The sequence below is a fragment of the Carcharodon carcharias genome, chromosome 18 (assembly GCF_017639515.1).
Source record: "Carcharodon carcharias isolate sCarCar2 chromosome 18, sCarCar2.pri, whole genome shotgun sequence".
In the NCBI taxonomy this organism is placed as follows: domain Eukaryota; kingdom Metazoa; phylum Chordata; class Chondrichthyes; order Lamniformes; family Lamnidae; genus Carcharodon; species Carcharodon carcharias.
Genome location: NC_054484.1, coordinates 76,754,773 through 76,780,361, shown reverse-complemented (window position 1 = coordinate 76,780,361; position 25,589 = coordinate 76,754,773). Strand labels below are relative to the sequence as shown.

The window sequence follows — 25,589 nt, the reverse complement described above, 5'->3', positions numbered from 1 at the left end:
GAGGATGGGCAAAAAATGATGGCATTCTAGTGATGCCATATTCCATGAACAATTGTTAAAAAAATTATACTCAAGAAAATATACGCAATTTGCAATCAATCAAAAGAATAAGGAGAATATGCAATTTACATTATTAATTCAAGCTATTACTAGACTTTAACTCATTTTAAAAGATAGTAAATGATGGCAAAAAATGTATATTGAATCTAGTAAACATCGTATTGCAGAATTTAAGCTATTCAATAGCTTATTAATTTCAGTTTAAAGAACGATTACTGTCAAAGTTCACTTTGAGACACTGGAGCCACTTTAATGTTATATTTGTTTATGCATTTGCAGTTACAACATTGTACTGTACAAAAATCACATTTTTTTTATCATTTGGGGAATGTGAATGTTGCTAGCAAGGTCAGCATCTACTACCATCCTTAATTGCCCTTAAGAAAGTGGTTCTGTCATATCAGGGTGATACTAAATGATTATTGCTTAAGCGAAACATATGTGGTTGCATTGTAGATAGCAGTCTGCCTACTGTTTGATGTGTGGCAAATGCTGACAGTAGGATATTGTACCGACTCTTCATAGAATGGATTATTTTTATCTTTGACCTTTAGAACTGCGTATTCAGCTGCTTGGTCCTGCTCTGGTCTTTTACATTCCTGCTTTTGCTTCCTCTTTAGAGGATTGTTAAAAAGAACAGACGCATAGTACAGAGTTTCACTGCTGCAGAAAGCACTACCCTGTAACATTGTAATGAGAAACCACAAGAAGAAGAGACAAGATTAATTAACTATAAACCAGTTATTTTTCAATTTTTGAACCGACCTTGATTTAGCACAAATTCAGTCTCTCTATCTACAATGAAAAGCCACATAGAAATGTCAAAAATCCAAAACCAAAAGCAAACATCCAATGGCAATCAACTAAATTATAGGTTTCTGACTTCACTGCCTGGGTAATAATCTCACGGAGCAGATCACAGGCCCTTTAACAACCCTGTCTGATTTTCATTTCATTGAACTCATTTTTATTACATGCACAGCTCTACAGTTGCTGGCTAAGTTGCATGACTGAAAGTGACCATGATGCCCCCTTTGGTCATACAATGTTCTATACAACGTTCACTGCCTACACTAACGCCTGAAGAAAAGCCAAGTTACGTGACAACTACTGATACTATTGAACCATACTCCAGGGCAAGTAAATGACTTCAGGACTAGTAGAGCGAAAATTAATTTTTAATTAATCAAGTCAAAGATTCCTTTATTTGGAAGCGGGCCTGGGCCAAAGGAAAAGACAAGCAGCTTACTTGATTCAGCTTTGTAGAACTTTTCTCCTAGAGGTGCAGCAAAAAGGTGCTGCTCTTGTGTGGAAAGAGAGGCACAAACATAGCTATTTTTTTTGCTTGGGAGGCGATCACATTGATTTAAAGCCATCCTCCAATATATAGGTCTCCAGATGGGAAATAGCATCTACATTGAGAAAGCTTGCCAAGGCAAGAATTGCTGCATGGACCTGCATCAAGTGTACGGGTACAGCATACTAGGAACAGACTTTTATCTCAACCAGGTACAACTGCAATGTGGACACATTCCAATCTTCAGCCTCAACTGCACATCCACAACTAATTTTGAAAGGGAAAATGGACAAGCCCTGTAGCAGTGATGTGATCTTCCACACTCAATGTTTTTGTTGCTGCCCTCCCTTAACACCCAGGTGGTAAACAAAATCCAGTCCATTGAAACTAGATATTCTGCCTCCTTTGTGATCCCAATGCATCATGTTAACTATTTATTTGAGCTGACAATACTTTATAATGCATTCAGTTCAACACAGCAGAAGTTCATATGGTGTAGAAAAGATATCAGACAATATACTTACTTCATTTACTGTTTCATTCCCTGATTTTCTCATTATTTGATCATCAACATTTTTGCCATGGATCGATGAATCTATAAGTATATCATCAACATTAGAAATATCTTACAGTAACATATAGTATAGTGGTGTATATAATGAGATGCAAGAATAGAAACAGTATATAACCATGAAATTTGGCTCCTCTCTAAAATGGCATCCACTGTGTGCACACACACTTCTGTTACTAGTTGCACCAGATGTCTTTTTGGTGAGAACATTAGCATGTGTACAGAGGGATCCACCAGAAGTTGCAGAATAGGCATATTGTGATGTCAATCAGCCTGTAACATTGATTTTTATATTACATCTGTTCCTGGGTGTGGGCGTCACTGGCTAGGCCAGTATTTATTGCCCAGTAATTATTCCCTAATTGTCCTTGATAAGGTGGTGGTGAGCTGTCCTATTAGACTGTTGCAGACCATGTGGTATAGGTACACCCACAGTGCTGTTAGGGAGCGAGTTCCAGGATTTCCACCCAGTGACAGTGAAGGAACAGTGATATATTTCCAAGTCTGTATGGTATATAGCTTGGAGGGCAACTTGCAGGTGGTGGTGTTCCCATGTATCTGCTTCTCTTGTCCTTCTAGGTGATAGTGATCATGGGTGTGGAAGGTGCTGTCTGAGAAGTCTTGGTGAATAGCTGCAGCACATCTTGCAGAAGGTACATACCTGTTGCCACTGTGCATTGGTGGTGGAGGCAGTGAATGTTTGTGGGTGGGGTGCCAATAACGGAGGCAGCTTTGATACCAGTGCTGCCAGTCCAGAGATCAGTGCTCCATCTAACCCTCTCTCACACAACTGAACACATATTCAGAAGCAGAAAGTACCTTCCTGCCAGTTTTATTTAAACAAATGAATGATCAACTACTTTAAGGTTGGTTGCTGATCGATTTCTACTGGTTCTTTGTCTGATTGTGGAAGTGTTTGGTGGTTTTCAGATTTGTTCAAAGTTGGTGAAGGGGGTGGCATCGCTCAAGGTGAAGGATATGAACCCGACTTCAAGGATTCTTCACAAACCATTTTCTTCCACATATGCATGCATTAGTTTGCATCCATTTAGCTTACAGCATTGCAGGGAGAATGAGCAGTGGTGATAGAGCGGAACAAGCTGCTGAAGAGGGAGGAGAAGATCTCTCGGCAGGAGGAACAATATCTACTCAAGAGATTTTCGGTAGCAATTCTTCTACCTAAACCTCACCAAGAAGTAGTGTATCTAACCCGTGCGGTTGGTGCGATCGTCAGATAGCGGAAAGCGGATTCTTAGTTTGACGGTCCCCGGCGGCGGCGGCGGCGGCAGCAGCAGCAGCAGCAGGAGGAGGAGGAGGAGGATGTAGAGCCCGGCGCTGCTGCCGGTGTCGAGCCGTCGCTTGGCGGCTCTGAGCCCGAGCTCGGCCGTCTCCTTCTACCCGCATCACAGAGCCACCCTGCGGCTGTCGGAGAAATTCATCCTCCTGCTCATCCTCAGCGCCTTCATCACCCTGTGCTTCGGGGCCATCTTCTTTTTGCCCGGCTCTTCCAAACACAGGCGCTTCGACTTGGGGCTGCAGGACGTCCTCATCCCGCATGTGGAGCAGGGCAGGTCGGCGGGACGGGACGGCAGCGCCGGGCCACAAGGCGGCGGCGGCGGAGTCATGGTGCATGGAGGCGGGGAGGAGCATCAGCACCGACACAGGTACTGGGGCTGGCCGTGTGGTAGGGGGGACACAGCATCTGTCCCCTGGTTCGAGGAAGCCGAGTTTGGAAAACAGATTTGTTCCATGTTGCAAACCCGGTGCCCCAGTAATTGTTTTATTTCGGACAGAGATCCCAAAACAAAAGGGGGTCTGCAGGCTTGGAGTGGGCAAGAGTGAAGGATGCCTAGATCTTTATCTCGTCACAAAAGTTGAAATGCTCCGATTATTCAGATAGTCACTGAGCCAGCTAATGTAGGCCTGAAACACCACATACACAGACACCCATTGAATCCTTTAGGTGCTGTCCAAATTTCTTAGGACCAACATAATTCAGGAGAAACATCAAGAGTGACCTTTAGGGCCGTTAAGAACCCAACCTGAATATCGCTAACGAGTAACATTTGCCAGGCTGGGATATTGTTGCAGGGAAAGCAACACTGAAATCTTTGCTGAAATCTATACTGATAAGATGAGCTGAAATAAAAGTGGCAGCAGACTGGTATGGAGCATCGGTGTAGGGTTGTTTCTGTGCTTTAAATTCTATGTAATTGATTTCGTTTTTAATTTGTTACTTGTAAATGGGGGTCCAGTTATCAAAATCTGTACCCATTTCACTGGACTACTAGCACTAGAAGTGGTTGATTCCTACTTCTTTCCCGAGTTAAGGCAAAGGGCATGTTGTGTTTATGCGGGTGCAGCAATCAATTAGGAGGGCTAATTGCCTTTATCGGAAGAGGATTTGAGTACCCCAGTAGCGAAGTCATGCTTCAATTGTATAGAACCTTGCTTAGACTGCACTTGGAGTACTGTGTGCAGTTTTGGTCCCCTTAGGAAGGATATTATTGCCACAGAGAGAGTTCACTAGACTTGTTCCCAGGATGGCAGGACTGTTCTATGAAGAGCAACTGGGGAAACTGGGCCTGCATTCTGTAGAGTTTCACAAGAATGAGAAGTGATCTCATTGAAACCTGCAAAATACTTAAAGGGATAGATAAGGTTGATGCAGGTAAGTCTAGAACCAGAATACACAATTTCAAAATAAGGGAGAAGCCACTTTGGACCAAGATGATGAGTTTTTTTTACTTTGAGGGTTGTGAATCTTTGGAATTCTCTACCCTGGAGGGCCGTAGAAGCTCAGTCATTAAGTATGTTTAAAGTAGGGATTGACATTTCTAAATACCAATGACATAAGGGCTATGGGAATATTGTGAGAAAAAGGCATTGAAGTGGATGATCAGCCATGATTGTATTGAATAGCTGAGCAGGCTCGATGGGCTGAATGGCCTACTCCTGCTCTTATGTTCCTTTCTGTTTCACTAAGGAGGCCCTCACTGAAATATGACCCCCTGCTGTAGCCTCAGCAATCCTAGCAATGTGATGCAGGGCAGATTGCAGAACTGCTGTAACACCCTGCAAACCCTTTTGAACACTGGTGTCTGTAGCTTTGATGGCAGCAGTCTGAGCCTGTATAACTGCAAACTAAATTTGAATGACTTTAATCTGACCTTTTACTGCAGAATCTGGAGGCTGAATGGTTTCTGTTTGTGCTTCAATGGAGGCTGAGATGTCAAGCATCAGATGCTGTATCATGAATGAGTCTAGAAGTGTCCTCACGGAGTTGACTCCTACTTCCACACTGGACAGCAAGGACTCCAGCTCTGTGCAAAGTCCTATGCCAAGGTGACACCTCCATGCACCTTGGCATTGACAAGCCTGCCAGTGCACCAAGCATTTCAGTTGTATTTCAATCAGCCTACTCCTTCCAAAATTGCAATGTCTTCCCTAGTCAGTACTGCCAGCCCATCTCATCTTTTCCCTTTCCTGTCTTTTCTGAACACTTTATATCCAAGAATATTAAGCACCCAGTCCTCACCTTTTTAAGCGATGATTCTGGTATTGCCACTACATCATATTCCCACACAGCTATTGTGCTTCCAGTTCATCAACTTTATTGACCAAACTTTGTGTGTTTACATATATTCTAAATCTGTCTTCGTGTTCCTCCTAGTCCTTCTTAGCCATCTCCAATCTAAAATGGTACTACATCCTTCCCTAGAACTATCCACTCAATTAATCTCAATTAATGCACCTTACTTGTCTTTTACACTCGTATATGTTGCTGCCCATCCCCGAGAATTTAATATAAACCCTGCCCAATCACACTATTGTACCTCCTGCACGTATATTAGTCCCGGTCCTGTTGAGGTGCAGTCTGTCCCTGTTGAATAGGATCCTCTTGCTCCAGAACTGGTCCCAATGCCCCAAGAATCTGAAGCCCTCCCTCCTTCATCATGCCTCAAGTCATGCATTCTTTCTTCCTATCTTCTTATTCCTACTCTCACCAGTGCACAGTACCGCAAGCAACCCAAAGCTCCTGAAATTATGACTGTAAGACCTCAATACCTGCCCTCATTAGGCCATTGATGCTGACAAGAACTGCAATTTCTGGCTTACTCCCTTCAACATGCAGATTATTCTTCACGCTTTCCACGATGACCTTTATTCTGGCACCAGAAAGACAAGACACCATGTGGGACTCAGGATGACAGTTACAGGTATACCTGCCTATCCCCCTCACTATGGAATCTGCTATAACAACCTATTCTTTGCTGCTCTCTCCCGTGCAGTCTTTGCCCATTGGTGCCATGGTCTGGATTGAACTCCTTCAAGGTGTCATTACTCCTGATAATAGCCAGTGCTGAGTAAAAGTTTGAGAGGGGCACACGCACCAAAGACTCCTGCACTTTCTGCCTCTTCCACCTTTTGCCAATCATCTACTCTCCTGAACTCTTACTGCCTGTGGGAATATGGTTTTTTAATTATTATTATTTTTGTTGGTATTGTTTCTTCTAGAATTTAAATGCAATTTTCAATACAAAAAGTTAAGGCAAAAAATATGTATTTTATCAAATTACCTTTTCCGTTCTTCAGTTTACAGCACTGACTCTTGATGATCCAAACACAAAATGGTACAATTATAAGACCCAGCAGGCTGAAGTAATAGTACTTGAGAATACCTTCAAAATTACAATTGAAATGTGAATCAAAATCATTAGTAGCAATTAATTATAAACATAACCAATGTTTATTTTATTACATGCGATAATTTTAAATGCAGATCTTCAGATATATTATTTAAACCATATATTGAATCAGAAATATATTTAACATCTATCACTTCTCAGTTTTTGAGCTGACTTGTACTTGTGAAATGTACGTATAGGATTCACCAAGCAGGAACTCCACTGAGGACGGATGTCGAGAACACTTCCATTTACACAAATGCAGTATCCTATTTCTTCTAATAGTCCTTAAAGGGATGTAGCAGTCTTTTATTGGTGGGAGGAAAAGCCCATTCCACTATTGAGTCTTTATGGCAACAGTCATGTTACTCATGAGTGATATTATCATTGCCTGGAAAGATGTCACACGTCACCGTTTTCGTGTGTTCAGCAGCTTACTGAGTTGTGTTACCACTTTTAATTGAAGAGCACCCAAAACCACATTGCAAAAATTGGTATCCCAAGAGATGGTCTTATGATATTTTCACTTTATATCAATGAACTGTACAGATATTTTAAAATACCTCTGAAACCTAAGACAGGCTTGTGCTTCCATTCTCTTGACCCTTCATGATCAGTAATAGTTTACCATGGCCAGTCAATAATATGCTAATTATCCATGTATACTTGAATGCAGAAAACAGATACTCTACCACCCCCTTACTGAACCCTTTCCCCCCCAACCCCTCACACCTCCTCTGGCAGTAACACAGGCTTGGAGTGGGCAGTATAATCTCAGCTCCTTGGTCAAATTATTGGTATTTGCAGAACTACTTTACAATGTTTGCATTCTTTCCTATTCTCATCCCTTTATCCAATACATTTATGCATATCCAATTGTAATGTTGCCAAGGTTGTCAACATAATTTTTAGCACATTGAGGATTATTTAGCAAATGTTGTCCAATCGTGGAATCACACCTAATGTTGGACACTGTTTTGAGTTTTGGTTGGGTGCATCTGTACTGTACCCATTGTGAACAGCAACTGGGACATGCTCTTTGATATGATTTACCAATCTTTGCAATGTATGGCCCACATACCTAGCATCACACTGGCCCTGAAGTTCATATACTGCATTACATCTTTTTGGCTTGACACAGCATCCTGTCAGTGGCAAATACTACTCATGTTGCCATTGCAGAGTAGCAGCATGAAACAGCTAGCTTCACTTGTTGCCCAACTTTTTGAGATACCTTGCAAGGCGTCTCAAAAATTTGAGCAACAGGTGAAGCTAGCTGTGTCATGCTGCTAATATGCAGTTGTCTTCCCCTTATATTGGTATTCTTGCGAGTGCCCTGAGTGCAAGACAAAAAGCTTAGACCTGTCCCTTTTTCAGCAAAACTCTTATTCTTTCTTAGGTGCAAACAGAAGATTAACAATTGGAAGAGAGCTGATAGTTTCTGAGAGTCAAATTTATAAGAGTGCTTATTTAATGTTTACTCCCAACTCAGTTATTTATAACAAATAAGCTGAAAATACAGCTTTTACATTTTTATTTTCATGAAAAGTAATTTGGAGCATTCCTGATTGATGTTTCATATGAAGATTTATTTTCTTAATGAGAAGTTGCAGCCCACCATTTTGAGATCACCTGGGTGTTTCTTGGTGTGAGAGCACCAACTATCTTTATTTAAGAATGCAGATTGCCTCAGTTACATTGCCTGACTTTAGAAATAAAATAAAGGATGGGATTGGCATGGTGATGCATTTGATTTGACTTTTTTAAAAGTTGCTTGATGTTAAATTTTGATTGATGATAATGCTTTAGTATGGTAAAGGTACTATATATATTGCTGCAAATATATCACATACATTCATCATTCAAATCTATTATCTTCTATAATTTCTAAATCAACCCTGTTGTCGTCTCTTCATCAATGCTGGATAGAGCTACCTATTGTTATGGCAAGCCACATCCTATTCAGCTCTCAGTCTTGCACATTGCCTTCATGAGTGAAAGATACACATTGAAAGCCATTATTGAACTACCAGCTTTTTTGAAGCAGTTGGTCAGCTTTTGTTAGTTTCCTGATCTGGTGTTCTGATGAAAGGTCATCGACTTGAAACATTAACTCTGTTTCCCTCTCCAGGGATGTTGCCTGGCCTGCTGAATACTCCCAGCATTTCCTGTTTTTATTTCAGGTTTCCAGCATCTGCAGTATTTTGCTTTTGTAGTAGTGCATTCCGTAGTCTTCTGAATTAAAATGCCATTTTTGCATTGATGTACAGCATAAAAAAACATTTTGCATCAACCGAACAAAGTGCACACTCATTCCCTAAGATATCTTAAACCACTAATGAATTCACTGCACTCCAAGAATGGTTTGCAAAGGTTTTAGGTGATGTACAGATACAATGTGCCAGCCCTCACCTCCTCAAGCACTTCAAGCAGCTTTGTAATGGCAGCTTTCAACCCTGCTGGCAGCTAATTGATATAATTGGATGTTTTAAGTCAGTTACCTCACTGTTTTTTTTGCACATGTTGTCTTAAAGATGCCAAGGGTTTTTTTAAGTGTCGGGATTGGGAATTAAAGTCATATTCTTACTTTAATGAGCTTTAATGAGGACAGATAGAAAAAAGATACAACACTCTTAAATGGTCTGACTTGTGAAGGGATGAACTAAATGGACACAGTGGTTTTTTTCTTGCACATCCAGAATCTAAAATCTCAATGGGCTATATTAATTAATCAATGAAACTGGTATGTTTAGTGATTTTATGATTGTGCATTCTGTACCAACAAATGGTAGTAGTGTTATAGCACCTATAAGCTGAAATCAGGCTGATTGCCTGTATACAGCTACAACAGAATTGGCGGAAACTTGGTGGAAGGCATGAGAATGTAATATTGGGTGTTTTTTTAAGAACATGGGACTGAGGAGCAGAAGTAGGCCATTTGGCCAGTTGAGCCTGCTGCACCATTAGATAAGATCATGTCTGATAAGGTAGTGGTCTCAACTCTACTTTCCTGCCTGCCCTCATAACCCTTAACTTCCTTGTCGATCAAAAATGCGATTCTGCCTTGAATAAATTCAATGATCCAGCATCCACTGCTTTCTGGGGAGGAGACTTCCATGGACTAATGACCCTCTGAAGTGAAAAAAAAAATCTCCCCAATCTTCGTCTGAAAGGGGAGAATATATTGCAGGATATAAGCTCCACACTGTAAATGTGTTCACTCGAGTCACAGCTGAGAAGTCTGGTGACGGGTTAAATGGCAAATGGCTCTAAATGGGAATCATAAATCATAGCACAGGAGGAGACCATTTAGCTCACTGCTTATGGGCCTGCGCTAGTTTTCAATAACTACCTCACTCCCCTGTCTATTACATTTTCCTTTTCAAATATTCTATTGAAATCAAGATAACTGAGTGAGCAGTGCAGCGCTCTTGAGAAATAAACTATCCGATTCAGATCTCCTTATATCTGATACCAAGTTGTCTTGTCTGTTCAGTATTATTTAAACACGACCTATTCTGGTTCCCGGCGACTTTTCCTCTGTCGATTCATGAAGCCGGAATAAATTAATTTATTTCAATAATATCACTTACACAAAGAACAGTTAACGGCTGGTCTTTTGTCGTTTATCATATTCTACACCAGAAAGCGATTCTGTTGCGGATTTATTTTTATAAACCAGCTGTCCAGCAAGAACAAAGGTTTTAAGCTCGCTATGACTTGCGTTTCAGTTTATATACTTCTTTTAATCTTTCATTGCTGAGCAACAGAGTTGCTAAAAGGGAACCTATCCATTCGACGTAGTTAAAACGCAGAAAGATAAATGTTGGAAATACATAGTAGGTCAATTAGTATCTGTAAACTGGGGAGGTTTGAGATAAGTATCTCTGGTCCCAGCTGCTATTGCCAGTCTAATTGGTTGATAATCTTTTAAATGAAAACCAAATCAACAAAATTGGGATAAATCAGGCACAGTCTAATTGGTTGATGTTGCCGATTTCAATTCACCATCATAATTAGTAATAATTACCAATAAATTTTAAAGGGATTTTTATTCCTACGAGCTAGAGATTGCGACCGTGTTTCTCCAGTGTGCGCATCGATTTATCTTCTGTAATTTTATCCCGAATGCTGCATCGTACACGGGGTTCTATAAAATTATTACTTTTACCTCCACTTACTGTAACTGGGAGTAATGTAACTTTGGCTTATTCTCTTTGTGAATAACTTACCTCTGCTGCCACTCAGGCTTCTCCTCACTGGCTCAATGAGAGTTGTGTGTTGAACCTGACAGATGACGGTGCTTCCCTGGTCCCAGTGAGAGTGTGGAATCCGCAGCCGGGAGCTCCGGTTATAGGTGCTGTCCCTGTTTACTGTCAGGGAGCCCGGTTCTGTTTGACAGGACACATCTCCCTCTACAATCCAGGAAATGTTCAGATCACTCGGGAAAAATCCCGCAGCCAAACAAGTCAGAATCTGAATCCCAACAACGTCATTCTCGGGACCCGCAGAGAGATAGATTTCAGGTTTCGCTAAAGGAACAAAGTAAAATAACAAATTCTATTAATCTTCATTATAGCAAATATATAGAGAACAGCTATATTAAAGTAAAAATTTAAACTTGTGCAAGTTTGATACTAAACGGGACACTGCAAGATCAATTTGATTATTTTCTGTATCAATATTCAAATCACAAAACACAGAAATTGAAATGCAACGTACATGAAATACGAACCACAATAATCATATAAATACACCTTACAACAAGTGTCGTTCAGGCGCAAATTCGGTTTGTGTTTCTTTGGAGCTGTATCGTCAATGAAATGTAAAAAAAACTTATTTCACAAAGATCAGATTCCCTCTTTGCAATTCGCTCCTTACATAAATCACATTCTGCTGTTTGGACTGGTTTCAGTATTACACAATATTACATAATTCTTCAAAATAAGTTTTGAAAATTATAGGGAAGTCCCTGCTGTTTAATGGTTGTGACATTGAAGCTAAACCCTGGTGTACTCACCCCGGCCCAGTGCACAGATCATGTCAGTTTGGATTATATTTGTGTGTGGAGTTATTTCTGTTTCCTTCTCCCACACATTGAACTATTTCAGTGTCCCTTAATCTAATCAGAGAATCACAGAATGACTACAGCACAGGAGGATGCCATTTGACCCACTGAGCCCATGTTGGCTATCTATAAGAACAACTCAGCCAGTCCCACTGCATTCTTTTTCAGTAGCCCTGAATTTTTTTTCTTGTCAAAAATTATCCAATTTTCTTTGGAAAATCAATATTGAATCTGCCTGCACTTTTCCTCTGTCGGTTCTCTCTGCAGCGCATTCCAGATCCGAACCACTGCGGGTGGGTTAAGAAAAAAATCCTCTGTGGCCTTTTGTTTTGACATTCGTCTTAGAAACCCTGTAGTTCTGCACATTCCCTCCAATGGGAATAGTTTCTCCCTATCTCTTATGAGCAGATCCTGGAACAAAAGGAAAATACAGCAGATGTTGGAAATCTCAAATGAAACAGCAAATACTCAGCAGGTCTGGCAGCATCTGTGGAGAGAGAAACGGATAGATGACCTTGCTAATAAACTGTAAAACGATTAAAACTATTAAGTTCTTCCAGTTCTGACCAAAAGTTGTTGACATGAAACGTTATCGTTGTTTCTCTCTCCACAGACGCGGCCGGACTTGCTGAATATTTTCTGTTGTTATTTTATAATTACCTTGGACCTGCAATTTTGTTCCTTCTCCTATAAATGTTTCCCAGGGCCGAGGATTCTCTTTTAGAACCACGCAGTGGTAAGTGTCCGAATCGTCCACTATCACCCTCCGAACGACAAGCGAATCCACAGATAAAGATACGCGAGAGCTTTTATTGAGGAAATTCCTGGATCCATTACCTCTGATGTCAGGATTGTCTCTTGCCCTACACCAATAATATTTCACTGAATCCACCCGCTCCTCTACGGGTATCAGGGTGCAGTTAATTTGAGCTGTCTGTCCTGTCAGGAGGGACAGAACTGAAGGAGACTGAATCACTTTCAGACCGACAACTGGCCCTGGAACACAAAATTATAACAAATAGGAACATAACCTTCAAATCAAATGAGTACAACTGGAATTGTTAATAATTAGAGTCAAAGTGAATCCTTACCCAAGGCAAAGAGCCAGAGTTTGAGAACAATGTTTCTAACTGCTCCCATGTTGCTGGAGATAACACTGTCTCACCGGTTGGTTAGAGCTGTTGGTTATTCTAAAGAAAATTAAGATCACAGGGAGAGTATTGTGGTTGTAGCGCGCATTGCGTCACATTACACTGACTGTTGGTTACAGGCCCAATGGAATAGCTTTTAACAAAATAAACTCTTCATTGTGCAATAAACATGTATTTCATTTTAGCAAGCAGCGCAAAAAATCCTGTACCACTGATTTACAGTATATTTATCAAGCAATTTAATTTTAAATTGAGTGGTACAATCCTGAGTCAGCAACTTTCCTTAAATATTCAAAATAAATAAACCTGTAAACCACATGAATTTATCTGGTGGAACTAATCTAGAATGCTGAGACAATATTCAGTTGAGTCATGAGATTACCTGAAAAGCGTCATTTGTTACTTAGGGATGTTAACCTAGCCCATTGACCTGTATATGCAAATTCCATTTTACAAGTATTTTCAAACCGGTCCACCCCCAGCAGCCATCCACCAACGGCAATTTTTTTTTCAAATTTACTCATGGTGTGTGGGCATCACTGGCAAACCCAGCGGCTATCATCATTCCCTAATTGTCCTTCAGAAGGTGGTGGTGAGCTGCTTTCTTGAACCACTGCAATCCATGTGGTGTAGATACATCCACAGTGCTGTTAGGGAGGGAGTTCCAGGATTTTGTTAACAGTGACGGGACGGTAATATATTTCCAAGTCAGGTGGTGTGTAGCTAGGAGGGAAACTTGGGAGGTGATGGTGTCCCCATACATCTGCTGAACTTGTTCCACATAGTAGAGGTCATGGGTTTGGCAGGTACTACCAGAGCAGCCTAGGTGAGTTGTTGCAGTGCGTCCTGTATGTGGTACACTCTGCTACTACTGTGCATCGGTGGCAGGGGGAGCGAATGTTGAAGGAGTGGATGGTGTTCCAATCAAGCGGGCTGTATTGCCCTGGATGGTGTTGAGCTTCATGAGCATTGTTAGATTCATGGAGTCAGATGTCTACAGCACAGAAAAAGGCTTTTTGGCCAATCGAGTCTGCGCCAGTCAAACAAGTACCTAACTATTCTAATCCCATTTTCCAGCATGAGGCCCATAGCCTTGTACACCATGGCATCGCAAGCGCACATCCAAATACTTCTTAAATGTTTTGAGGGTTTCTGCCTCTACCACCCTTTCTGGCAGTGAGTTCCAGATTCTCACCACCCTATCTATGGGTGAAAAAAATTCTTCCTCACATCCACTCTAAACCTTCTACCCCTTACCTTCAATCTCTGGTTATTGATCTCTCCACCAAAGGGAAAAGTTCCTTCCTGTGTCTACCCTATTTATGCCCCTCATAATTTTATACACCTCAAACATGTCTTCCCTCAATCTCCTCCGCTCCAGGGAAAATAACCCCAGTCTATCCAATCTCTCCTCATAACTAAAACTCTCCAGCACAGGCAGCATCCTGGTAAATCTCCTTTGCACTCTCTCTAGTGCATTCACATCCTTCCTATAATGCGGATTCCAGAACTGCACACAATACTCAAGCTGCGGCCTAACCAGCGTTTTATACAGTTACAGCATAACCTCCCTGCTCTTATATTCTATGCCTCAGCTAATAACGGCAATTATCCCATATGCCTTCTTAACCTGTCCCGCTACCTTAAGGGACCGATGGACATGCACACCAAGGTCCCTCTGATTCTCAGTGCTTCCCAGGGTCCTACCATCCATTGTGTATTCCCGTGCCTTGTTTGTCCTGCCCAAGTGAATCACCTAACACTTATCCATATTAAATTACATTTGCCACTGATCAGCCCATCTGACCAGCCTGTCTATATCCTCCTGTAATCTAAGGCTATCCTCCTCACTATTTACCACCCCACCAATTTTCAAGTCATCCGCGAACTTACTGTTCAACCTTCCTACATTCAAGCCTAAATTGTTTATATATACCACAAACAGCATGGGGCCCAACATCAATCCCTGTGGAACCCCACTGGACGCAGGCATCCAGTCACTAAAACACCCCTCAACCATCACCCTCTGCTTCCTGCCACTCAGCCAATTCTGGATCCAATTTGCCAAATTGCCTTGGATCCCATGGGCTCTTACCTTTGTTATCAGTCTCCCATGTGGGACCTTATCAAAAGTCTTGCTGAAGTCCACATAGACTACGTCAAATGCATTGCCCTCATCTACACACCTGGTCACCTCTTCGAAAAATTCAATCAAATTGGTCAGACATGACCTCCCCTTAACAAAACCATGCTGACTGTCCTTGATTAATCCCTGCCTCTCCAAGTGTAGATTAATTCTGTCCTTCAGAATTGCTTCCAATAGTTTCCCCACCACTGAGGTTAGACTGACTGGCCTGTAGTTCCCTGGTTTATCCCTTCCTTCCTTCTTGAATAACAGTACCACATTGGCTGTCCTCCAGTCCTCTGGCACCTCTCCTATGGCTTGTTGGAGCTGCACTCATTGAGACAATTGAAAAATATTCCATCACACTCCTGACTTGTGTCTTGTAGGTGGTGGACAGGCTTTGGGGAGTCGTGAAATGAGTTACTTGCTGCAGAACCTTCTGCCTCTGACCTGCTTTTGTAGCCACAGTATTAATTTGGCAAGTCCAGTTAAGTTTTTGGTCAGTGGTAACCCTTAACATACTGATAGTGTTTTGATCTCTGAGGAGACTGAAAGAATTAAACTTCCCAAGTTACCCCAACAGAAGGAACAGATGGACAAGATTTCACTTTTAAAAACTTATACTGTAACAATCAAATTAAAATCAGCATAGATTAAACATGAACTGATAGGTAAATTGTAGTCAGTATAAGCTATAAGTTACACATTTAATAGCAGATATAACACAATTGATCTCAAGGATTTACTCAAGAGACCACTCTATCTGGTACTAATTTGAGCCACAAAGAGCTTCAAAGCATTACATTTGCTCAGGTAGAATTCCAGATCCTTTTCCTTTGAGCATTTAACCTGATTCTCAGCTGAAAGTAGCACCAAATCAACCCTGAATTCAATAAGCACAGTCTTTGCTAATATGGCATACATTTGCAGAAATTCCTCAACTCTGGTGGTCTAAATAGTGTGGATCCACCAAAATTATCTTCAAGTAACAGAAACAGCTGCAGCAACTGTGTATGTGTTTATTCCCAACTCCTGGTTCCAGACTCCCTCCTCTTCAGCCTGCCCATGCTGTACCACTGGGATCATCATCTGAGCTCAGGTGGCTCTGTGTCTTTTTATCTGGTTGCAACCAGTTTCAGTTTCTCCAGGAACCTGAAGTTTTTGTTTCTAATCTCAATTTCAGTCTTAGTTTCCCTAGAAACCAGGAAGTTCAGTTTCCTTTTTAAGTTTCCCTTTTCAGTTAGGGTTTGTCTCAACAGATTCATTGGATTCCATCACAATGGTGCGGGATCAGATATTTGCTCACTGTGAACCAATTTTTCACCTCTCCTTCCCCTTCTAACTTTCTTCTTTGTTTCTCTCAAAAAGGCATTGATTGATTTCAAAATTAAACTTGCTTTTCTTTAAACATACAAACGGATTAAAATGAGGGACAAGACAATGGAGTAAAATGTTCATGATCATTATAATTTTAGTGAAAGATGGGCAGCAACCTTGAAGAAATTGCATAAATGGTCAAATCCATTTCTCCAGGGTCTTTGTTGGTTTACTAGCAAAATAATGCAGGAGGTGTATATAATTACTGCTGAAATTTTACTTTCACTGTGGATTGTAATGATAAGGGGGATAAACATTTGGGGAAGGTGTATAATGGACAGCTGAATTGCTACCACCCATTTTGAAGTGGGGAATCATTGTTGCAATGTCAGAAATGCACCAGCCAATTTGTACAGAGCAGGTTCAGGCATAGTGATTGGTTAATCAGATTTTGAGATTGATGGATTGACCATGACTGCCATCTTCCATGCTCTTCTTTGCAATAATGTCAAGAGATCTTTTATATCTACATAAGAGGGCAGAAAGGATCTTGTTTTAACATCTCATCCAAAAGCTTGCACTCCTTTACTGCACTAGAGCGTCAGTTTTAATTTTTATGCTCAGTCCCTGGAGTGAGACTTGAGCCTCCAATTCTCTGACTCAGTTGGTAATGGTGGGCCATGGCTGACACTAAAGGATGCTGATAGCACTGGCGAATTAGGTTCCATGCAAATAAAGCTCACAGAGTCACTGCAGTGGAAAGGAAAAGCTTCAGGGACAAATTGGACTTAATCACGCCAATTTTTTAGCCACCATCAGACTGCTTAAGGATCCAAAATGGCATCTGCAATGCTTGTGTACAGATCTAAAACAAAGTGCGTTATACGTCATGCTGGTAAAATGGTTAGTGTGTGCACATCTAACACCTGCTAGCTGCATGCAGAACATGATACCAATCAGAGTGCAATGCTGATTTGACACAAGCATTGTCATGTTGGTCTTCCACATTCCAGCCTACTCTCTCTCTTAACTTCTCACAGCCATTTTTTTGTTATTCATTCATGGGATGTGAGCATCGCTGCCTGGCCAGCATTTATTGCCCATTCCTAATTGCCCCTGTGAGCCAAGTTCTTGAGTCACTGCAGCCCACATACACACACAGTGCTGTTAGGGAGGGAGTTCCAGGATTTTGACCCAGCGACAGTGAAGAATCTATGATATATTTCCAAGTCAGGATAGTGAGTGGCTTGGAGGGGAACTTCCAGGTGGTGGTGTTCCCATGTGTCTGCTGCCCTTGTCCTTCTAGGTGGTAATGGTTGTGGGTTTGGAAGGTGCTGATTAAGGAGGCTTGGTGAGTTCCTGCAGTGCATCTTGTAGATGGTACACATGCTACCACTGTGCGTCAGTGGTGGAGGAAGTGAATGTTTATGGATGGGGTGCCAAAAAAAGTGGGCTGCTTTGTCCTGGATGGTATTGAGCTTTTTGAGTGTTGTTGGAGCTGCACCCATCCAGAAAAGTGGAGATTATTCCATCACACTCCTGACTTGTCCCTTGTAGATTGTGGACAGGCTTTGAGGAGTCAGGAGGTGAATTACTCACCACAGGATTCCTAGCCTCTGTTCTGCTCTTGTAGCCACTGTATTTATATGGCTAATCCAGTTCAATTTCTCATCAACGGTAACCCCCAGGATGTTGATAGTGGGAGTTTCAGTGATGGTAATGCCATTGAATGTCAAGGGGCAATGGTTGGATTCTCTCTTGTTGGAGATAGTCATTGCATGGCCCTTGTGTGGCACAAATGTTACTTACCACTTGTCAGCCCAAATCTGGATATTGTCCAGATCCTGTTGCATTTGGGCATGGACAGCTTCAGTATCTGAGGAGTCGTGAATGGTGCTATACATTATGCAATCATCAATGAACATTCCCACTTTTGACCTTATGATGGAAGGAAGGTCATTGATGAGTAGCTGAAGATGGTTGGGCCTAGGACACTACCCTGAGGAACTCCTGCGGTGATGTCCTGGAACTGAGATGATTGACCTCCAACAAGCACAGCCATCTTCCTTTGTGATACATATGACTCCAAGCAGTGGAGAGTTCGCTTCTGATTCCCATTGACTCCAGTTTTGCTGGGCTCCTTGATGCCATACTCACCTCACCTATGATTTTCAGCTCTTTTGTCCATGTTTGAACCAAGGTTGTAATGAGGTCAGGAGCTGAGTGATTCTGGTGGAACCCAATGTCAGTGAGCAGGTTATTGCTAAGCAAGTGCTGCTTGAAAGCACTGCTGATGACCCCTTCCATCACTTTACTGATGATGGAGAGTAGACTAATAGGGTGGTGGTTGGTCAGGTTGGATTTGTTTTGTTTTGTGTGCACTGGGCAAACCTGGCATTTTTCCACATTGCCAGGTAGATGCCATTATTGCCACTGTATTGGAATAGCACAGCTAGGGATGCAGCAAGTTCTGGAGCACAAGTCTTCGGTGCTATTGCTGGAATATTGTCAGGGACCATAGCATTTGCAGTACCCAGTGCCTTCAGCCGCTTCTTGATATCTTGGAGTGAATTGAATTAGCTGAAGACTTCATGGTTTTTGCACAATCCATTTTCTCCCTAACATGACTGCACTAGGCTTTCCTCTTTGAATTGAACAGAACCAGAAGAATGAACAGGTGTCATGCAGAGCACAAGCTGGTTGCAGAGGGAGGAGGAGGAAGGGGAAAAGAGCTCTCAGCCGGGGGTCGTAAAAGACTACAAAAGATGACTGCCAAACAGTCACCTGACTTTTGTGGATTGAAACTCCTCCCCTGTCTCAAGAGTAAACCATAGGAATATGTTGGATCAATGTCCTTCCTGAAACTAATCCAAAATTGAATGGGCTATTCAAACAAAAAGATACTGCTCAGGGTCCTTGGTAAGTATTTCTCCTACCCAATCTTCCTGATGACTAAGGTATGGGACATCAACACTTCACTAAGGAGATTGTCACTGAAATCTGCCAACTGTTGCAGTCAAAGCTTCCTCAGACCAAGGCCTGCATTGCAACTATTATGGTTGAACAGCTGGGAGTGTGTGTAGGTTGTGCGGTATGTTTGAGATGTGCAACAGTGCTAAGCATGTGAGGGTGAGGTGGAGCATATTGTCATGCCCGAGTATATTCTGAACTTCAAACTAATTTTTATATTTTACAGCTGAACACAAAAGATTATAAAAGATGGCCACCTAAGTATCACTTGATTTCTTTTGCAGGTTGAAACTCCTCCCCTTTCTCAAGAGAAAACCAAAGGAATATTCCAGACTGATGTTGGATCAATGTCCGTTTCTGAAACTAATCTAAAATTGAATAGGCCATCCAAAGACACTGGCTGTCTCAAACTCTTAAAAGGTGTGAAACCACAAATTTAAATATATAATTAACCTAACTACCCACTTAATTTGCAAAAGGACTTTGAATGTAGAAGGTCACAAGATGAGATTGTCATATTTGCTCTCTGCTGTCAGATCAGTAGAAGCTGCTTGCAGTAAGAGAGTTCCAATAAAAGTCATCGAACGAGCTTCAAGCAGCCAAGGTAATTAACAGCAACACGTTGAAAGTGGGGAGCCCCACATGAGGGAAGGATGCCCCAACCTGTTCTGGTTAAAGTTCACCTGATGTCCACCTTCCTAGAAATTTGACTACCAAAAACCTCACAGCCTGTTGAGAGTCTCTCTTTAAAAGGCTTTACTTCAACTTTAAAGCATCAACTGCACCTAGGAAATTACAGGCCTGCCAAAGAGACTGAGATGACTATAAACTTTAACAGCATCTGTATCTAACCTTTGTGTGAGTGAGAGTGTGTGTGAAATGAGTGAGTGAAACTTTGTATTAAATTCAAGGTCAGTGAGTATTAATATATAAACTTACTTATCTTTAAAATCACAAAAACTTGCTAGTGGAATTATTTAATTGGGAAGCTCACTTGGAGGGTAAGAAAATATTCACCTCTTACATACAAGCATACTGATCACGGACAGTAAAAAGAAACATGTGGCTGAATCTCCTGGTCGACGTGTGGGGCGTGCATCCTGACGTCATCTCAATATTTTGTGCGGCGGATGCGTGCTGGATGTGGCTGCGCGCTAGCGGAAATGTCAACGGCCTATTAAGGCCATTAAAAAAAGAAATTAAACTAGGTAAGAATGCTGCTCGTCTAACCTTAATGTTGGCGGGCAGGCACAGAGCCCAAGCGGCTTTTGCGTTTTTCAGGAAACCTCATCCACGTGCCAGATGAGGTTTCCTGAAGCTTTTATAAAATAAATAAATACATTTTCCAAACTTCACAAACATGTCCCAGCTCATATGAGACTGTCACATGTGGGGACATGTTTAAGTAAATTTTTACTTTATTTACTAAAAAGTTTTCTAATCAATTCAATCTTCCTGAGGCAGCTCCGTGCCTCAGGGAGATTGCTGCACTCTTTTGCGAGCATGCATGAAACAGGCCCCAACTCTCCCTCCTCCCCCCAACCCACACACGTAGCGCTGAGCACTACTGGCCGCACATTACGCTGGATGGGCCTTAATTGGCCCAACTGCGTAAAGTGGTGGCACGCGGCCAATCGCGGGCAGCGATTGGCTCTGCACCCACCGCTGCCCACTCCTGCCCAGCCGTCCGCCACAGGAAAAGCTCTCCTCATGTAAATTCTGCCCATGACAATATAAGTGTTAAGTCCTGTTTGATAAAGATTCTTGCTAAGTTATGTAAGTACAGATGCAGATGTTAGGATATGAATTCACCGACCTTGAACACTTCTGTCAGATCGTTAAACTACTTCTGGCACAACATCCAGGGCCTTGGGGCTTACCTCCTGGAACTGACGTCCATGGCTAACTATTTCCACTGCCTTCTTATTAGATGTCTGGAAGACCTACTGCTCCCCTGAGTATACAGGAAATCTCTCCTCCTTTCCACCAGCTCCAGCTCCAGTGCAGCATCAGAAAGCCTGCATGCCCCCTCGCTCGCAGAGTCTTTTTTTTTGCAAAAATATACTTTATTCATAAATCTTCAAAAAACATTTCGAACCATTTCAAAATCACCATTACAAAAATACAATCAGGTTCAACTTTTACAACATGAATCACAAGGTGTATTAGTACAAACAATGAATATTATAATCATTGGCAGACATTCATTTTGAGCTGTACATCCGAGGGGCTCTAAACAGTTCCCAGCCCCCCAGTGCACTGTGGCAGAAAGGTCTTAGACAGCGACCTTTCCCCATTGTGCCTTTGCGGCGGCTGCCCCAAGCTTAACTGTGTCCCTCAGCACGTAGTCCTGGACCTTGGAATGTGCCAGTCTGCAACACTCGGTCGGGGACAACTCTTTGCGCTGGAAGACCAACAAGTTTCGGGCAGACCAAAGAGCGTCTTTCACCGAGTTGATGATCCTCCAGCTGCAGCTGATGTTTGTCTCGGTGTGTGTCCCTGGGAACAGGCCATAGAGCACAGAGTCCTGTGTCACAGAACTGCTCGGGATGAACCTTGACAGAAACCACTGCATCTCTCTCCAGACTTTCTTTGCAAAGGCACAATCTACAAGGAGGTGAACAACGGTCTCTTCCCCACCACAGCCACCTCGAGGGCAACGTGCAGAGGGGGTGAGACTCCTGGCATGTAGGAAGGATCTTACAGGGAGGGCCTTTCTCACCACCAGCCAAGCTACGTCTTGGTGCTTGTTGGAAAGTTCTGGCGATGAGGCATTCTGCCAAATGACTTTGTCAGTCTGCTCAGGGAACCATCCCACAGGATCCACCCTCTCCTTTTCCCTCAGGGCCTTTAAGACGTTACGTGCCGACCACTGCCTGATGGACTTGTGGTCAAAGGTGTTTCTCTGCATAATTTTTCCCACGAGGGACAGGTGGTATGGCACGGTCCAACTACTTGGAGCGTTCCACGGCAGCGTGGCCAGACCCATCCTTCGCAACACTGGGGACAGGGGTAGAACCTCAGCATGTAGTGACACTTGGTGTTTGCATACTGAGGGTCTATGCACCACTTGATGCAGCCACACACAAAGGTGGCCATCAGTATGAGGGCGATGTTGGGCACATTTTTCCCCCTTTATCTAGAGGCTTGTACATCATGTCCCTGCGGACACGATCCATTTTCAACCTCCAGATAAAGCGGAAGATGGCTCGGGTGATTGCCACCACACAGGAGTGTGGAATGGGCCAGACCTGCACCACGTACAGCAACAGCGAGTGTGCCTCACAGCTGATGACCAGGTTCTTACCCGCAATGGAGAGGGAGCGTCGCTCCCACATGCCCAGTTTCCTTTTCACCATGGACACTCACTCCTTCCAGTTTCTAACGCGTGCCCTGGTTCCCCCAAACCATATCCCCAGCACCTTCAGGCTGTCAGCCCCAACAGTGAAGGGGACAAAGGATCGGTCAGCCCAGTTCCCAAAGAACATAGCCTCACTCTTCCCACGATTTACCTTGGCTCCCGAAGCCAGTTCAAACTGGTCGCAGATGTGGATCAGTCTGTGCACCGACAGGGGATCTGAGCAGAAGACGGCGACATGTACAGGGATAGGGTTAGGGTTAGGGTTAGGGTTAGGGTTAGGGTGCCTCCACTGCCTGGGATCGTCACTCCTCTTATGCCCAGATCCTTCCTGATGGACTCAGCAAAGTATTCTATGCAACACACAAAAAGGACAGGGGAGAGAGGGCAGCCCTCTCCCCTGACTCCAGATTTAATAGCAAAGCTATCTGATTCTCACCCATTGATAGAGACTGCACTACTGATGTTAGTGTAGAGCAGTTGGATCCAATTGCGAATTCCCTCCCCAAACCCCATTTTGGAGAGCACATCCACCATGTATGTGTGCAATATTCTGTCAAAGGCCTTCTCCTGATCCAGGCTGATGAGGCAGGCATCCACACCCCTGTCCTGTACATAGGCAATCGTATCCCTGAGCAGCACGAGGCTGTCAGAGATCTTCCTGCCCGGCACAGTGCAGGTCTGGTCAGGGTGGATCACCAATTCCAGAGCGGATTTGACCCGATTGCCGATGAGCTTGGACAGAATCTTATAGTCCACATTCAACAGTGAAATGGGTCGCCAATTTCTAATTTCCTCCCTTTCCCCCTTGTGCTTGTAGATGAGGGTGATAATGCGTTTCTTCATGGATTCTGACATACTGCCAGCCAGGAGCATACTCTTGTACACTTCTAGCAGGTCCAGGCCGATCCAGTCCCACAGAGCCGAAGACAACTCCGCCGGCAAGCCGTCACTTCCGGGAGTTTTACTCTTCTCGAAGGACTCAAGGGCCTCAGTCAGTTCGTCAGGAGTTAGCGCTTTGTCCAGGCTCTCCCGTGTACTGTCGTCTAAGACCTCCGTGATAGAGGACAGGAAGGACTGGGAGGCCGTGCTGTCTGTGGGCTTCACGTCATACAATCCAGCATAAAAGGATTTGCTGATCCTCAAAATGTCGGACTGTGATGACTTTACTGAGCTGTCTTCTTCCATCAGGCTGTTGATCACAGAGTTCTCTCTGTGTACCTTTTGGAAGAAGAAATGTGAGCACGTCTCATCCTGCTCCACGGAGCGGACTCTGGAACGGAAGATAATCTTGGAGGCCTCCGAGGCAAAGAGCGAGGCTTGCTGGCTCTTCACCTCTTGGAGTTCCTCCTTGACATTGACCGCCATCGACTGCAGCCGGAGCAGGTTCTCCATGTTTTTCTGGAGTCGGGACATTTCCCTCTGTTCCTTTCTAGCTTTCTGGGTGCCTTTGAGGATGAAAAACCTCTTGATGTTTCCCTTGATCGCTTCCCACCAGTGTGTCAGTGACTCAAAGTGGGGTTTCATCATTCTCCAACCTTTGTAATCCCTCTTGAGCTCCTCAATGTTCTCTGGAGTCAGCAGTTGCACGTTTAGCTTCCATGCCCCCCTGCCAACCCTCTGGTCTTCCTCTAAGTGACGGTCAGCCAGTAGGAGGCAGTGGTCAGAGAAGAACACCGGCTTGACGTTGGTGGATCTGACTGCGAATGCACGGGACACAAATAGGAAGTCTATCCTGGAACGGACTGACCCGTCAGGCCGCGACCAGGTGTATCTATGCTGCGCTCCATCTGCAGGGTTGCTGAAGACATCGTGCAGCTTGGCATCTTTAACTGTTTCCATCAGGGATCTGGACGTAACGTCCAATCTGCTGTCGGCCCTGCCAGATCGTCCAGCCGCATCGATGATGCAGTTGAAGTCACCGCCCAGAATGACCGGCCTGGAGGCCGCTCAGCCCCTTGTGACGGGGCGTACACGTTAATTAACCAGAGTGGAGTATTCTTGTACATTACGTCTGCTACGAGGAGGCGCCCGCCCACCACCTCCTTAACCTGGGAGACGGTGAAGCTGCCTCCCCGCAGCAGAATACCCAGGCCAGAAGAACGAGAGTCGTTTCCGCCCGACCAGATCGATGGCCCATGGGATCACCATCGTGACCATTGCCTGTAGGAGCTGAGGTGCGGTATCGCACACTCCTGCAGAAACAACAGGTCAGCTTTGACCTTGGCAAGGTAGTCCAAGGTCGCAACACGTCGCGTAGAAGATTTATGAATACAATCTTTAAACCCATTTTAAAGCATTTAGTCTCTTACCAAAACTGTTGTCTCTGAGAGTTCCGGACCTTTGTTCTGCTCCTTCATGCCTGTAGTGTGCTCAAATTGCTTCACTTTGGATGGGCTGAGGAAACCGTCCTGAACCTCCCCATTGGCGGTGTTCTGCTCGGGTGGCATCTGGGGGTCCGTGCAGAGAATGGGTTTGAAATGTCCTCTTGAAGCTTCTCCAATCCTCTCCCCCTCTGGGGTATTGCTGCTCCCAGCTTCCCGGAGCTGGGGTGAGCTGAGCGCCTCACTGCTCCCAGATTCCTGGGACTGTGGAACACTGGCCTCTTCGGGTTGAGGGCAAAGTTGGGGTGCGCTGGTCTCCTCATTGTCTCCAATGTTCTGGAGCTCGGGTGTCTCGCCCTCCAACTCCCTAGAGTTTTGCCGCTTCTTCTGTCGGCGATGCCCTGGCCCTTCTTCTTCCGAAGAGCTGCTGCTCTTGTTATCCGTGTCGAATGGGAGACACCTCTTGCCTCTTGTCTGGGAAGTGGCTTGGTTTCTTCTTAGCCCCTTCTTCCTTTTGGCTCTCTTCACTAACTGCCACTCCCCCTGCTGCTTTCCCACTGCTGCCTCCTCCTCCTCCTCCGTTGATTCACTCTCTTGAGGAGTGGGAAGTTCAGGGGGCAGTGCTGTTGATTGGCCATCTGTTGCCCCAATCTTTTCCCC

The 25,589-nt window shown here is 43.7% G+C and overlaps 1 protein-coding gene across 1 annotated transcript; it reads right to left on the bottom strand.

The window, feature by feature from the left end:
• Positions 1-284: 284 nt before the first annotated feature.
• Positions 285-21,161, bottom strand: LOC121290727 (immunoglobulin kappa light chain-like). Its single transcript, XM_041211569.1, has 7 exons — positions 21,064-21,161; positions 12,776-12,874; positions 12,345-12,680; positions 10,849-11,148; positions 6,509-6,610; positions 1,882-1,952; positions 285-740 (listed from the first exon to the last, which is right to left on the bottom strand). The coding sequence occupies exons 2-7, from the start codon at positions 12,822-12,824 to the stop codon at positions 480-482; spliced, it is 1,119 nt and encodes a 372-aa protein (XP_041067503.1). The 5' UTR covers positions 12,825-12,874; positions 21,064-21,161; the 3' UTR covers positions 285-479.
• Between the last annotated feature and the right edge of the window lie 4,428 nt (positions 21,162-25,589).